Source organism: Aplidium turbinatum, chromosome 2 (genome assembly GCF_918807975.1).
Source record: "Aplidium turbinatum chromosome 2, kaAplTurb1.1, whole genome shotgun sequence".
NCBI lineage: Eukaryota > Metazoa > Chordata > Ascidiacea > Aplousobranchia > Polyclinidae > Aplidium > Aplidium turbinatum.
Window position 1 is genome coordinate 14,735,468 of NC_137473.1, and position 16,713 is coordinate 14,752,180.

The following is a 16,713-nucleotide window of genomic DNA, read 5'->3' on the forward strand; positions in this document are numbered from 1 at the left end:
AAACAATAAAAGGTAATTTAGTACCAAAAAAAAATCCGAAAATGTTTTAAAAATGTTTGTACCAAACACAGACAAGATACAACAACACAACAGGGTTGAGCATTATAACAATATATTTTACATACCGTACCATAATGATGGAACAAATTTAACCTAACAGTAGCACGTTAAGCCTGTCACGAGAAAGACAATGACGTTGATGGTACACAATAGCCAACCTCACCCATTAGGCAACCCACGCGTGCTTTTACCACGAAATAGCCATGAAGCCTTCACATGTGAACGACGTGAAACAAATCTAACTGTTTCCTAGCGAGAAACTGTTGTCGTTTTACATCGTTTCTACATCCATTGACGATGAAACGATGCAAAACGGACAACTTATTCTGAGTGGGTTGAACACACTTGGGGCATCATGAAAGAAACAACCAAGTGATGAGAAAAGTTTAAAATAAAACGCCGTTACTAAACTTTTCAATAAAATCTTCTTTTGACTTCACCAGAGATCCAAAAGAATACGTGGTGTGATAAAATAATCAAAAAAATTAGAGATTATCACACTAAATTGGCTAATTCAGTTTTATTATAGACTTTCTCCACACAAGTGTGCCTTTGTCAATATATAAAATTATTTGAACAGAATTCTATATAAATACTAATTTAAATAATAAAAATAGAATTCCATTTGAATAATATTATATACTGACGAAGACACACTTGTGTAGAGAAAAGATGAATTAGCCGATTTAGTGTGGTACTTTCTACTTTTTATTATAATGAAGCATTTCACTGGTGTTTATCGTGACCACGTCTCGAAAGCATTGTCCGTCCCCTACCTGGTAGTGGACATCAAGGCGTAGAGCATTGAGCATGAGCGTCTGGTTGGCTTGCGGATTCTTGTCCTCGGCCGGTCGGAGGAGGGTGGGGCCGAATACAGTGGCAAGATTGTGAAGGTTCATTTTATTGACGTGCTCACTCTGGGAAACCCTGGAAAGATATCTCTTGATATCAAACACAGCGTAAGCAACGAAAAAAGTTATCGCCGATTCAGACGCAGCTACGTCAGTTGGTTTCATTCAAATAGAATCACGTTATAGAATTGTCACGTCACGAATCACGAAGTCACGAATAGAATTGGCCGCAATTGTTGAGGAAAGAAATTAGATGGGTTTCGTCAGGAGCTCTCTCCACTTTTAGAATTCGGGTGGGGGGGTGATTTTTGGACAGTGGGCTAAAATCGTCTTAGTCATTTCAACAACAACTTTCGACTCGTCTTAGTCATTCAAACCACTCCAATGAGTAAGGGGGTGATCACCCCCCTTGGATAGAGCCCATGGGTTTCGATATCAAGTGCACTGTTGAAACCACACACACGACAAGGAACACGTAGGCTACAACGGATGACATCTATGACGTCAGGCTTCTTTGAAGCGAAATTGAGAGAGACACAGCTAAGACGAGTTTGCTAATTTTTTTCCTTAAAATTAACAATATCCAGTTATATGATTGCATTACAGTAATCTTTTTAGTCCGATCAGCAAAATGCAAACAAACTACAGATTGAAAAGAACAAATGAGAAAAAAACTCAGCACATCTTAAGCAAAGATATACAACAAACTTTACAAAAAGTATTTATTCTTCAGTTGAACAAAGGAAGGCAAACCCCATTGGGTGAAACTAGGTGTCAAAAACGTTTTGCTGAGCGTTAAAATTTCAACTTTCGGGATTGCTGTAGTATATCAGACACATAACCTTGTCATCCGTTCTGTGAAATTTACTCTTAATCATGCTTCTGATTATCGGATGTGGAGTTCTGACTTCGCTTAAAAAAAGCGTAGTTTTTTTTTGTCGTACGGTACCCATATTTATCGCCTGGTGGTTGAAGATTTAGAATAGTAGACGGGAAGGCAAGAAGCCATCTCCGTACCCACCTTCAGGCATGCTTTAAGTGTCCTGCCAAAGACACAGACGCATGCTCATGAATGGTGAGGAACAGGCACCCCTTTGAGTGCCGTTCCAGGGCTCTCACCACTCAGCTATGCAGGCGACATGCGCAGTTGTTGCAATGAGAGAAACAATCCAAAAAGAAATTTATCAACTTCAACTTACTGGAGTAAGTGGTTACGGAGGAAGTGGAGGGTCCTGTAGTTAGCTGGAGGAAGATCAGAGAGGAGACGGCGGACTGTTCGTTGTTTGGTTTCCGGATCCGTCAGGGATGCGGCTTCGAGGAAATTGCTGTTGCAATCAAGTGATGAGTAAGTAACGATCATCTAACGTTGTTTTAATGCTGATGGAAGTTAGGAATTAAATTAAGAATTAAGTTTCTCTGTAAAATACGACTATGAAACAATGTAGTTTAGCAGTTAGTTCAAGCTGTGGAATCGCCTGACGATTCCAAGCAAAACGATAAATCCTACGCATTTCCATTCTTAAGCAGAAAAGTATGTTTTTAGCAAAGAACGAAAACTGCTCTATTTCCTCAGTCTGCAAAAAGTTGACTTTTTGTATCGTTACAACGTCCAGCAACGGCAAAAGATCGCTTTTATTGACATGGTATGGCCTCAAATTGCAAAAAATGCTTACAAAGGTTATATATCAAAGGTTTTCAACGTGGAATTACTTTCATCCTTCTATTGCGAAGTATGCCCCGCGGTCAAAAGCCTTTGTGATTTTTTTTTTCTTCTAATGACAAACCCACCTGTATCTAGCATCGGTGAACAACGGTTCAGGGAGCTCGCGGAAGTACAACTTCAATACACCAGCCACAGCGTTGATATCCACCTCCCCAAGTAGGATGTTGACGTCTTTCCGGTCTGAAGATGAAGTGAAAATTGTATCACGTGAAATGAAATTTGTATCACGTGAAATGAAAAATTGTATCACGTGAAAGCTTAATTATAAAAGTAGGAAAAAAATGAGGGTATAAATTTACGGAATTGTTTTTACCAAATACTGTATACGGTTTCAGAGAGATTGCTACAAGGAGATGAAGGGATAATTCCTTTAAAAAAAAATTGTGGCAAATCGTATGATGAACAAACTTAAAGGCAATAGATTGCAGTAATATGATTGTATCCTTTATAAAATTCCCTTCGTAAGCTTCTGTTATAAAGGCGATAATGACAAATGATGACACCGCTTGGTGCTGCATCGAATTACTCAGACAACAATACAGTACCAACACAGCTGAACTATAAAAGGACGCGCCGAGATTTCATCCTGATTCAAGATTATCGCGTGAATTTTCAACATCAGTCTTTGTGAACCCAAAAACGTATCATTTAAAAAAATCAATTTCAAGGAATAAGAATATTTTAATCAATCTAGTCAGCTTTTTAAACCCACCAGTATCAAAAGAAGCTTTGAGCGCTTGGATTTCTGATGCGATCCCTGAGACTCTATATATCCCGACCTCGCTCATTCCTCGCCTCTCAACTTCCGCCACACACTTCCGGACGATCCCAGGGATACCGGAGCTGTCTCTCCTGGAGAGAGAGTTAAATTTGAGATTTGTCGTCACAGAATTGTCATTTGACGTCACCGTGACGATTGTCATCGTCACAGCTAAGGCACTCACTTGGCAGAGATTTCGATCTTGACTCCAAACAGTCCGTTTGCTTTCTTGGACAGGACACGTTGGAGGCTGCGCTCCCTTGGTGTGAACTTGACTGAGACCCTGATGGTGAGTTCATTCATCAGCACGCATTCCTCGATCCATTCTCCCTTATCTCTCAACGACTCCTGGGTCAGCTGGAGGTACAAACACATGGTTAATTATTGAAAAGTTGATGTATGTCAGGAGTGGGCAACGTGCGGCCCGCGGGTTGCCCTTTTCCATTTTTTTGTGCGGCTCTTCATCTTCTTCCAGCTATTTCTTTTAGCTTGCGTGAACACAAAATTGACCATTTTCCTACATTAAAAGGTGTCTTTGATGGCAGTAATGAGAGCCTGGATGGTTATGCTGGAAGAGTGGCAGTATTGCATGAGGAATTTTCATCTCGATTTACACAATTTCGAAAATATGAATTGGTGTTTATTTGATGTGCGGCCCTACTGTCAGCACTACATTTTTCTAACTGGCCCTTGAGTAAAAAAGTTGCCCGCCCCTAATGTAAGTTATCCGACGTTATAACTACGAAAACTTACGTTTGTCATCCCAATAACACCCAGTTGAGTTTGTAAATGGTGAGTGATAAATCTTGATTTGGCCACTTACCCCAACTTTTCCTTTTGCAATCAAGACATCGTCGTCATACGAGGCCCCAGCCGAAGCCTCCCTGGCCCTATCGTAGCACAATATTCTGAGAGTCATGGCCCCGTCAAGGTCAAGCTCAAACTCTTCATTCCATTCCGGGTTGTCCGTGTCTCGGCAGGGTCTTGTCTTTGCTTTGGTCTGGAATTGTCCGTAGGAGTCCACCTCCAACGTACAGTAGGGGTCTGCAATGTTGAAGAGACGTTATTTGAGAGGCATCGAACCCAATAGAAAAAATGCAGACATCGAAGTACATCCACAGGATACATACTTTTCAGCATAGCGATATAGGCTCTGCCAACGTAAGAACTGGAGGCAAGTGTAATTTCAATTTTGGACTACGTATCAGCTAAATTTAGTTCATATCCCTTTGAAATGATAGTTTTGAGAATCCAAATTCCAAAGTATGATCACTGAATCTCAAATTCCTGCAAAAACTACTAACTTATACTAGCGATTTCAGCTACTAACAGATCGGCCTCCAGCCAAATTTTTAGCTACAGGTTGGCATGGCCTGTGTATAAAGGTCAACATAGATGAGACGTACAACTAATAACGGCAACGATTTCCTTCAAAAGTCTGATTATTCAGATGCACACAAAATACGACCGCCAAAACAGCATAGCGGATAAACACATAACTTTATGAGTGAAGAGACGGCACGAAAAAACAATGATTTTCTGGGATATAGCACAGATGGTAACTCACTGCAAGCCCGCAGAAAACCTTGACCGGAATGTATTGTAACGTTGAGGTATCCAGAAAGAAGTTCTTCGTCTTCGTTCATCATCATGGAGCCGAACTTGTTTCTCTTTTTAGTAAAAATAGAGAAATATTAGACAAAGAGATGGGGCCATTGACGCGAAAAAGCAAGATCACACAGCAGGGAGCATGTTACTGATACAAAAAAAAACAAAAAACAATGCATGCAATCTACGGCGTATCCAGGTACATGTAAGAATACCGTCTGACTAAACCTGTGCTTTAAGGTTTTACGCAGAAGTGGACAAGTATTTAACTTGTGGGCAATCTTTTTAAAATTAGAAACGACCCAAAAGACAATCTATTCACATAGTACATCCTTTTTTTAAAAAAAACTTGATATCCATATTTTGGCATTGCAAGTCAAGCAAACAACGAAGGAGGTCAGATTTTGAACGCCCCTTTCAAAACAATGGCTACAACAACCTACACCTCACCTTTCTTTGACGGACACAATTGGCTAAGAGCATACTAATTTCCAAGGAGGTGAGAGAGAAGCTTTTGAAACATGACTCTTGCTGCTTCATTACCGCTTCTGTCCATTCAATCCTTTCATAGTCAGATGACATCAGAAACATGTAACTCTAAAAAGAAAAGTGTCCATGAAAACCAAAATTTTTATAAAGGCCAAATATGTTATACATCCGTGCGCGGGTCAAGATATTATTGCTTAAAAAATTACAGAACATTTGAACAGCTCTTTATTATTATTAATATCAAAGCAATTATTGCTTCATTGCATTGGCGGTGATAAACTGCAGGACAATCAGAAGAGTACAGGAACATATTATAATGCAGTACACAGATGTTAGATTTGCGTTTAGCATGTGCGAATAAGAAAAGATAGAAAGTTAAAATGATTAAATGAAATGCGACCATTTTATCTCCCATGCATTGATATTAGGCTGTAATGTAAAGCAAAGTTTAGGGTCAATACCAGAAGAGTGTTTATTGCATGTGTAGTTCTTTTGAGGTAAGAATAGTCTAAACAGTTTAAGGCAAAAGTTTGAGGCTTTGTTCATTCACAGCCCTAACGTATGAAAAAAACATGATCACTCACAAAAACATGAAAAAAACATGATCACTCACAAAAACATGAAAAAAACATGATCACTCCCAAAAACATGAAAAAAACATGATCACTCACAAAAACATGAAAAAAAACATGATCACTCACAAAACCATGAAAAAAAACATGATCACTCACAAAACCATGAAAAAAAACATGATCACTCACAAAAACATGAAAAAAACATGATCACTCACAAAAACATGAAAAAAACATGATCACTCACAAAAACATGAAAAAAACATGATCAATCACAAAACCATGAAGAGAAACAGGGTTGAGAAAAACCCGTTTTTTTTGGGTTTTATTTAAAAAAGATGCAAAAAAGGTAGGTAGATTCATGCTTATTTCACCTCAAATACTACTTTTTACCAATGAAGTGCCTCTCACTCACAGTACATGCTGGCATAACTCAATAAAATAATGCACTAGGGCTGTTTAACTATGAGGCCTTCTTGCAAAAATGAGTTTTAGTGTAGTACAAAGTGCCATTACTTCATTTTTATGTACAGAAATATCCACTGTGTTTTCAATTTATCTTTGGAAATTTCCTTCACAATCACATCCTTAAGTCCTAGTTTGAAGTTTGTTTTAAGTACCTTGTAGTACTTTGGTTCATTTTTTCAATTTTCTGATAAAAATTGGACAAATATGATGCTCTGGGTATTTTTGGGTTTTTTTAAGTGGGTTTTTTGAAAAAAACCCACCCGGTTTTTTTTGGGTCGGGTAAAATACCGACAACCCTGAAGAGAAATGAAATAAAATTATAAATTTAATAAGGAAAACAGTAAAATATTTTGAAGTTAGTGAAACATGGGCCAGCGCAATCAATGGTAAAGCGGTTAAAACTGCAATAAACCGGTTTAACTAAACCATCGTTTACTATGTTTACATTGTTTAGTAATACTGTAGCAACAAAAAGGTACAAATTCAAATGTAATTTGTATGTGCCAGGGAACTTGTAGGCTGTAGCCATACAAAAAATAAAACAAATTTAGTTCCTTCTGTGGCACCATGCCGGTGAGAAATGTTAATAGCGTTTTCAGCAGCCATTAGCAAGTTACAACAACTCTAAATCAACCAAATGTTACGTTAATTTTTTCCATCAAAATACATTTGTGAAAACATTCTGGTGACTATTTTGGGAAAATCAACAAAACAAAAACACTGTTATGCGTTAGTTTAACGTTATCTCATCGCTGTATAGACAACAACTACACACTGCACAGTTGTAGCAATTGTGATGTTCTTTCTCAGCAGTGAAATGAAATGGTACCGAGAAGTAGAGCTCGACCGATATATTGGTCAGCCGATATTTATCGGCCGATATCAGAGGTTGCCGATAAATTGTATCAAACGGAATGTCGTTTTATGACTATTAGCAAGAAAGAAATTTGCAGCAATGAAATCGGAGAAAAGGTCCAAATTTCGACCCACCCTAATATATATCGGTCGTATCCATTTGGCTGGTTTCCTGTCTTTCCATGTAATGCCTAAGAGTGCTTTTTCATGTGATCTTTGCGCAGTGCGTAGTTTGATTGTTAGTGCTTTCGTTAAGTTCCATGTTTCTGCTCCGTATGTCATTGTTGGGAGAATGCATTGATTATATACTTTTCTTTTCATTGAGATCGGTAATTTACTTTTAAATATTGAGCTCGCTCTTCCAAATGCCTGCCAACCAAGTGTAATTCTTCTTTTAATTTCTTCTTCTTTATCAGGTGATGTGGTTACCATTTGGCCAAGGTATGTGTATTTGTTTACGTTTTGGAGATTGGCTCCACCTAATGTAATGTTTTGGTTTCCTTTGACATGGTGATTGAACATAACTTGTGTTTTAGTCAAATTCATTTTGAGACCGACCTCTTTGCTTGTCTCGTCGAGTTCAGTCAACATGGTTCGGAGTTCATTGGGTGTTGAAGATATAAAAATGATGTCATCATTTTGGATATTGTCAAATTTTGGATGTCATCAAATGGATACGACAACAAACACAAATCAAAGATATCATTCAAACAATAAAAACTTTAAAGTGGAATTGAGCAGGACATATCATGCGAACTGACAACATATGGACAAGAAGAGCTACTGACTGGATACCGCTTGACAATAAACGCAAGAGGGAAACAGAAAACAAGATGGCGAGACGAACTCTACCAATTCGACAAACACTGGACACAAACGTGCAAAGACAGACAAAATTATAAAGATATGGGGAAGGCCTTCGTCCTGCAGTAGAACAATAATGGCTGACAATGATGATGATATATCGGTATCGGCCTTAAAATTTCATAAATATCAGTATCGGCCTGAAAAGTGATATCGGTCGAGCTCTACCGAGAAGAACGACATAATTTCCGTAATAATACGAAACAAAATAGTTTCAACTGTATCACAATTCTTTCATTGTTGAGAAGAAGCGATCTTCCTGGCGTCAGCACTACCTGAGACTTTTCCAAAAACTTGCGTTTCTCAGCAGTCGAGTGTAGCAAGAATTGACAACGATAGACACGTGTTTCGCCCATGAGGCTGGGCTCATCAGTATCACACCACTAATTCATGCCACACAGTTCTCAACCGCTGGGTAAGAATTCAATTGACTGACAAAAGCAGCGGTTGAGAACTATGTGGCATGAATTAGTGGTGCGATACCGATGAACCCAGCCTCATGGGCGAAACACGTGTCTATCGTTGTCAATTCTTGCTACACTCGACTGTCGAGAAACACAACTCTTTCACTGTTAAAAGAAGAACCCACCCAATACAATAAATCAGTCCTTTGTTAATTCAACGTTTGCAGACGTTAAATCAGTGTTAATTGGAACTAATTTGGTGTTTGGGGAGCTTTGGGTAAAGAAAATTTTACTGCAAACCAAAGAAAAGGCGATTGTGCGGAATCGTTTTCGCTTCACTTCAGTGATTTTAACGGCTCGTCACGCTTGAATCACTTAGTGATGACATCACTGAGATGGAACGAAAACGATTCCATACAGTTGAAGGTGAGTGCACCCCCATGCAAGCAGCCTGCAAGACAGGAGGATTGTGCACCCCATAAACCCTACCTTGGGCCGTTCCTGACCATGAAAAGCACAAAAAGATGACATCAAGAGTTGGCATTCAAGATAACTTAAGGTATAGCCTGGCCAAATTTCCAATCAAACACTACAGCACAATACTAACGTAAACAAAACGATAAATCAATAAAATAACAACGCTTCCTTGAAATCAAGAACTTGGCTAAACTGAAACGCGTTCCTCCTTGACTAAATTAGTGCTGTAGTGACAGAGCAGAAGTGATACAGCAGTAGTGTGTAGTTGCCACGTTTCATAATTTATTGATCAATTCACAAAGCACGAAGTCTATTGTAAACGCATGTCACTTTTATGATGGAGAAATACTTGTACAAATTTGCTTTTTTGTACATCGTTTCTTCTAAACCAGGGGTCACCAACCTTTTTTGCATGCGGGCCACTTTGGCACTTAGGAGAGCTGTGGCGGGCCGCACTAATAAAATTTTGGGTAAGTTGACTCTTATGCTAGAAAAGAACGCATTTCGTACCCTGTATCCAGCGTTACATGTTCTTAAATCTTAGAATACCGCAGCAACAAAAATAGTCAAACAACGCTACTGCCAGGCCAAGCTCCTTTAGCAACACTTTTGACTTCTTTAACATTGCTTAATAAACGAGGCCACTTGTTTTGCGCACTTATAGCGAGGCGGGCAGTTTTATCAGAATATTCATCGCCAAGCAAAGAGTGGTGTTGTTGTCACTTCGCTTCACAAAAGATATCTTGCAATTAACAGTTTCAGTAAACATGGAAATGTTTGACACATCGCAATACAGGCAACAATAGTGACCTGCAAACATATCAGCGAAAAATAGGCTCCAATAACAGGGAGAAAGAAATCAGGCACCATGAAACAAACGCTTGTGGAAATCACCGAAAAAATGTTTCTATCGTAACTCATGAACAGTGTTCCCTATAAAAAAAGCAATGAATTGGTTTTTCATCCTTTTTGTGAGAGTCTATAAAACCGTCTTTCTTTGATTATAGAAAAATGTCACTTGCGGTGCATATCAGCATGGCAAGAACTGTTGATTAACAACATTTTGCAGTACTAAGCTAAATATTTTCATACCAGAAAAAGTCTCTAAGTTTATATAATATAATATTTTTCCTTTAAGTTTATATATAATTATTTATTATAAATTGAGTTGGCACACCGGCCTATTTTGCCAACAAAAACTTACATAAAGGAACACTGCTCGTGAAATCCAATTACGGTGAAACGCACACTAGTGTTTACAGGACATTTACAAACTTAAAATAAGCAACCCTATGCTCACACACATTTTCGAAATTTGAAAACAGACGTTTTAATCAACCACTGGGACAGAGTGGCTGGACATCGCATTGGAATAACTTTAAACTACTCCTACCTAGAACTACAATCTGATTGGTAGGTCGGTGGAATCGTATACAAAGCAAAAATATGCTTCCCGGAAAGTATTTTTGCCTTCATGCTCTTTAACTCCTCAAGAAAAGTATTTTTGGTTATACTTGTGCGCTGATACCTTCCGCGGGCCGCACAAAACAGCGTGGCAGGCCGCCAGTTGGTGACCCCTGTTCTAAACAGTATATTTTGCTGACGAGTTACTTTTACGTTGATACAACATCAGTTTATCACGAATTGCAGAGTTTGTTTGACGTTGATTTTAAACATAATTACAAACCTTTCCCTGCATGTGGTAGATTCTCAAGGGCAGATCCGGCGCGGCGAGTACAATCTTAGCTTCGACCTCCATCAGTCTCTTCCGCAACCTCTCCTCGTTCCTACTCCTCGCCGGAGCGTGATCGGAGGACTTCTTTGCGTTCTTCTTCCTCTCTCTGGCGATGTCCCGCTTGTACTGTTGCGCTCGATTGCTCATCTGACGTAACTCGTCTTCGCTCGTCATCGAAACTTCCGGCATCACTGTGACGTCACATTCAAAGTTAGCCACGCGGCTTCAGGTTTCACGAACGGGGAAGCGTGGCCTCAAAATGGGCTATGAACAAACAGCAATCGATAACAATAGCGGTCGGAATCTTGTAATCAACGTGGTGCTGACGAGATTCAAAAGATTACAACCGGTTCCCGCTGTCTACGGTCGCCAATATAATCTACAGCTTTTTTGTTTTCGTTTGTTTGTTTTGGAAACGAAATTTCAACTACTATAAAGAGACAAGAAGCATTTGTTTTTTTGTAATTTCAAAGATCACCTAAATCAAAATTCCGTCACGTTACAATAAACAAACCAAAAATGGAATGGACAACCGGTAAATCATGACAAGAAACTACGGTTAAAGCCAATCCTACGTTCCTGTAAACTTGCTGCACGCTACAATGGCTCTATGAGCAGCGTTTAGAATTTAAAATTCGTCGAGAGCCGCAGTAGTTTTACGCTAAGATCATTTTTAAGTTTCATGGAAAGCGGAAAAGTTAAAGGAAACCAATAAGGAAGTAGTCGCGCGGACAATATGTTTCTAAACTCGAAGAAAAGGAAACGATTGGTTGAATAATTGAATATGCTTGAAGGATAGACGTCCTGCAGTGGACGAACGTCAACAAAACGTGACGTCACGTTATTGCGAAAAGAAAACAAGCATTTCTGTGCTCTGTTACCCCAATCCCCACGTGCTCCAAAAGTATCTTTAACTGGTCTGGCTCGTTGAAGGAAGAAATCAGTCAATTCTGGTTGAAGAAGCGTCAAAATAAATGCGAGATGCTAACAGTTATATAATGTAGATCAGCGTTTCTCAACCGGGGATCTGCGAAACGTTTTCAAGGGGTCCGTAAAAGTTTCCGAATTTGCTGCATCATCGATAAGTTACAACAATTAAAAATTGGTTATGTTTTATTTGTGTATTAAGTCTACAGTGATTTTCAAACTGTGTTCAATTGCTCAATTGATTCTCAAACTTTCCGTCGTTTCAAATTTCAAAAAGAGTTGCACAAAGGTACGGTTGCCGTTAGGAGACGATAATTGCGGTTTAAATTAGATGCTAATGAAACATCTTGTTCCATTTTTAGTATTACTAGTAAAGGTACTTTAAATGAAGATCGCCAGATTAGACGAAGCCTTTCAGCCATCGCTGTCATGTCAAAAACATCTGCACATGTTGAATTAATGTGAAAAATACTAGTTTTGTCCGCTCACCTGGTAATTTTTATTTAAAAATGAAGTAATCAAGCTGAATCAAGAACTTCCTATTCAACAAACAAAATTGATCTAACCATGTCTGTTGCCTATTATTAGGTTAGCTTTTAGTTTTCTTTATTGGTCACGTGCTATCTTCTGTCCATAGTTTAAACCCGAGTTTTGTTTAACACCACGAGCTTTAATTTGGTCATAAGGTGGAACAGAAACTTCATGAAAATAATTATTAACAAGATAACAAGAACGATCGACATCGAAATGTATTAAGCTGCACTTCGGTGGCTTGACGTTATTGAAATTACGTCACAACGAAATTACGTCACAACTGTGTGAAAAGAATGCAAGCAGCAGTGGCGGGTCTCGCCGAAAAAAAAGGAACTACGTAGACTTATCTGACAATGTTGAGGGGGAATTTACTACATTGATTGCTTTTAATGTTTGCCAATCATCAAAAACATACTTGAAACTGACAAACTCAGTCAAGCAAAGGCTACATGTCAAACAAATCTCTTCCTAGTGATGTATGTGCCCAAACAAACTAAAAGCAAGTTTTCAAATAGGATGGATGCAAAACATACTAAATTTATCCAACCATGAGCATGTAAATGTTCTCAGATAAGCAATATTTATTGGATAAATAACAGGGCTTTCGAACTAAGCTCAGTAACTTTGACACTCATGCAAACTGCCCAACCGTTAACTTGGTGCTTTTCACATCGTTTCAAGGTTTGCATACAATGATTCAATGTTTAAAAAAATACTGATTTTTTGGCAGAGTAGTAACTGGTTGATCATGACCAGCGGAAAAATGAAATACTTTCTCTGCACAAAGAAACAAAGATTTTCTCTTTAGGATGAAATTTTGCGCTTGATTGAAAATGTGATCACGTGGTTTTGAAGGCTCAGTTTCGAATTGTTTGTTCAAAGGGAAACAACTGAAGCAGAAAAACGATAAATTGAAATTGAGATGCGACACCAATAGTCACCTTCAGAGTCCTCCTTTGGTTGAAATGACAAGTCGGCGAGGGGGATGTACCATTTGCATTCGTAAGAGTCCTTCGAATGGAAAACACTGAAAAAAAGACATCGTTTAGGAAACTAGCCCTTTTTCAGTTCGCAGCCAGTAAAAGTGTCCGATTTTGAATGGTTGCTTCGTTGCTAGGTTTTTGATATGTTGCCAGATCAAACTTTTACAATAAAGAAATTACTTTATTCAATTATGAGCATGCGAAATCAAGCAACAACACGGCATTTAAACAAGATATGAAAGAAAACACGAAAGTTTGGTTTTGTTTGCTTGTGGTGTGAGAATATGTGACAAGCTTATGTGAGAGCTTATGTGACAAGCTACTGAAATGTGATTAAGTTTGGTCGAAAAATTGAAAAATTTTAATTAACATGTGAAAAAAATCATTGGCAACACTGACCCAGCACCGCTTTTTTGTTTGGCGCATAACAGCAAGTCGCTGTACAGAAAACAATGCCGTAGTTTTCTGCTCCCATCTGTGGCGATCTGAAAGCAACAAAAAGAAAACGTTGCCCAAATTAGAAGTCAAATCTACAAAATTAACTGAGAGATCTTTCTAAAATTATTCTAAAATATGAACAACACAATTTGACATTATTAATAAACGAATAACAGCATAAAACAAATCGCATTTTATCTAAAATAACTGTGAAAGAAAAAAGAAACTTCCATTATCTGTTTTATTATCTATTAAACTGTTTCAGCAAACTTTAAACGGACTTTTTGATTTAAGGTTGCACAATCCAAAACCAACGTTAATTTTGTTTGACAAAGACTTTTGACGTTAAGCTCCTTCCTCACAAACCTCCACCAAGAATCCTTCCTTAATCAGTTCTCGATGAGCTGATCTCGCAGCAGCAGCAGCCGAAGAAGGGACCCGACGCGGTTTGAAGGAGGAGGAAGATGTGGAATTGATCCGCTCCAAAAAGATTTGGGAATGCTTTAAAACCTGCAGACAGGAAGAAAATTCGAACACATTAGTAAAAGAAATTACATTTACAACTGATATCCTCCTTTGAGGTTCACATTAAATATAGAATAATTCTGTAAAAAGTCGCGAACGAATGACTGAAGTCAACCAATGCAAAGTCGAAATGCATTCGTCATCAAGTGCTTGCTGCACTTACAACGCATCACTAACGTGCAATCACGACGTCATCGATCGTAAACATACGTCACTATCACTACGTCATATCTTGCTTGCAACTTGTTGCAAGTACAGAATTAAACAATTTTTAGCCACAAATATAAAAAATATCCACAGGAAAGAAATCTTTACTTCGAATCAAGGAAACAAAATATAAACGAAATGAAAATTCACCTGTCTCAATATTTGGTAGTCCGGATGTCGATGAGGAGTGTGCTTGAGGAGATCCTGCAGTACCAACGTGGTCCGCATCACTCTCTCCACAGGCTTGTACAAGACGTCTGTAAGGATCGCAAGTTGTTAAATTGCTTGGAGTTGTAAAAAAACCTTTACACGGCAATGTACATCTTTGTTGGATCTAACAAATAAAAAGTCAGCACAAAAGCCCCTTCGGTTGGGTTCTGATAAGCAACAAGTTAAAAAAAAAACATCAGCTCATGAGACAGTTCACACGCAATTTTGTATTTTAATGTCATTGTTTATTTATTCAATTTCTTTATTTTAGTTTCCTTGAATGTAGCAACTGGTCTCGTAACCTTCTCGGAATAGTAATTTTCGATTAAATCTTGAAGTTTCACAAGCATACATTTACTATGACTGACCGAAACATTGATATTCTTAAAGCGGAAACGTTCATTCGTGGAAGTGCATTACCAACACGTACAAACTCACCAATCAGACTAATAGATTCCGCGTCTTTGCTTCCCCGAGACTGCACTTTCAGGCTCTAAAACATCAAATTCAAAGTTTGAAGTAGAAAATACATAAATTGATACTTTTGCATAAAACGGTCTACAAACCAAATAAATGTTGTAACAAACTTTAGCATATGGTGTTTACAACTTCAGTATTAACAAGAACGATGCAAGAAATGTAGTCACATGCAGCAAATAGCCGTTAGCATTATCCTCCAATGTATCTTGGCAGTCTAGTAGTTTTAGCACAAAAAGCAACGGGAGGATGTGAAAGGTGGCTTAATGAGATTTTTGAAAGAGGTAGGTCCTGGTTTTAATTTACCTCATCTTGAGGTATACAGTATTACCTCTTTTCTATTGAGAGAGTAAAATTACTAAAGCAGGGCAAAATTTGTATGATAAATTCACAGATATTGTTCCGAAAATGGCGGTAAGGATAAATTTATCTTCACCAATTTAACAGAAGTTTACATCGGTTTAACGTCACCAGATATTAAAACGGTATAAAGACAACTTTTGCTTTTTGGGTAAAAAGTCGACAAGTTGTAACGAGAAAAGCGTTGAAAACCCCTGTTGTGGATCAGACAGCGTTGGTAACATACCTCAATGATCTTGGCGAAGTGTTGGTTCTCTTTCGCGCACTTCTCCACAGTGTGCTGGGCTCGCTTGTAGTTGTTCAAGTAGTCACCGTACAGGTTCAACTTGCTCAGCTGAAAGTGTGAAAAATAAAGCTGATTTGAAGTGTGACTCAAGTGAACAAAATCAGATTTTTTACGTTGATTCAACGTCTTCAGACGTCGAACCAACGTAACGAGAACTCGTTATCCTAGATGCGAACGTGACCGAATGAAAAGCGAGTCGGTGTTTTGATAAGACGCCAAAAGAAACGCTTAAAAAGAAACACAAGCATTTATCATTTAGCAAATAAACCTTAGTATATTGTGTTTAGATGAGCACGATTTCAAGTGTCTAGCAAAAAAAGCACCATCACGGGTGTCATGGACGAGAACCGAACCAGAAAACATCTCACTAAACGTTTACAGAACAGAGTGACCGAACGTTTTAATACACTGCTTAGCTGTTACAATCACGAAGTTACCAAAGAAAAACATAAGCTAATTTGCTCACTAATTTCTTGAACAGATCTCCGACAGTCGTGTCGGCACTCCAAACGTCCAATCGCGGCTTCAACTCAGCATAAAAGTTTCCATGGAGAGTGTGCAGCTCCGGGACGCGGTAGAATAATGTGTCAAAATCTTGCGCGGACATCACTGGTTGCGAAGTGCCAATGGTAGCTTTCAGTGGCTTCATGTACTGAAGAGTACAAAGTGAATGTTTGTTCTCAAGGTTTTACAAGTTTGTTTTCAGATAATAAAATAAATAACGGTATATTTGGTATCCAGCCAGAAAGCAAAATCCGTCCTTTTTACGTTGATTCAACGTTTAAAGACGTGCCTCTGAACAAAAGAAGGTTACTAAGTCAAAAAAACTTGTCGGACTGAATACTTGAATAAAAACGAAGCCGAGAGGCGTTTATTAATTAGTATTTTGGCATCAAAATT

General features: G+C 38.4%; 1 protein-coding gene across 2 annotated transcripts in view; it reads right to left on the reverse strand.

Moving 5' to 3' along the window:
- Nucleotides 1-16,713, reverse strand: part of LOC145764727 (active breakpoint cluster region-related protein-like) — a 33,004-nt gene that overhangs the window by 2,329 nt on the left and 13,962 nt on the right. The window contains exons 11-26 of one of the 2 annotated variants that reach the window (XM_082576386.1): nucleotides 16,280-16,465; nucleotides 15,754-15,861; nucleotides 15,129-15,183; nucleotides 14,631-14,737; nucleotides 14,115-14,258; nucleotides 13,710-13,795; nucleotides 13,269-13,354; nucleotides 10,819-11,057; nucleotides 5,453-5,599; nucleotides 4,962-5,064; nucleotides 4,218-4,438; nucleotides 3,579-3,751; nucleotides 3,347-3,486; nucleotides 2,700-2,814; nucleotides 2,111-2,236; nucleotides 837-987 (exon numbers count right to left, since the gene is read on the reverse strand). In XM_082576386.1, the coding sequence (XP_082432512.1) occupies nucleotides 837-987; nucleotides 2,111-2,236; nucleotides 2,700-2,814; nucleotides 3,347-3,486; nucleotides 3,579-3,751; nucleotides 4,218-4,438; nucleotides 4,962-5,064; nucleotides 5,453-5,599; nucleotides 10,819-11,057; nucleotides 13,269-13,354; nucleotides 13,710-13,795; nucleotides 14,115-14,258; nucleotides 14,631-14,737; nucleotides 15,129-15,183; nucleotides 15,754-15,861; nucleotides 16,280-16,465 (2,187 nt within the window). Of the gene's footprint in view, nucleotides 1-836; nucleotides 988-2,110; nucleotides 2,237-2,699; nucleotides 2,815-3,346; nucleotides 3,487-3,578; nucleotides 3,752-4,217; nucleotides 4,439-4,961; nucleotides 5,065-5,452; nucleotides 5,600-10,806; nucleotides 11,058-13,268; nucleotides 13,355-13,709; nucleotides 13,796-14,114; nucleotides 14,259-14,630; nucleotides 14,738-15,128; nucleotides 15,184-15,753; nucleotides 15,862-16,279; nucleotides 16,466-16,713 lie in introns of both variants that reach the window. The other variant, XM_082576385.1, reaches the window with a different exon arrangement.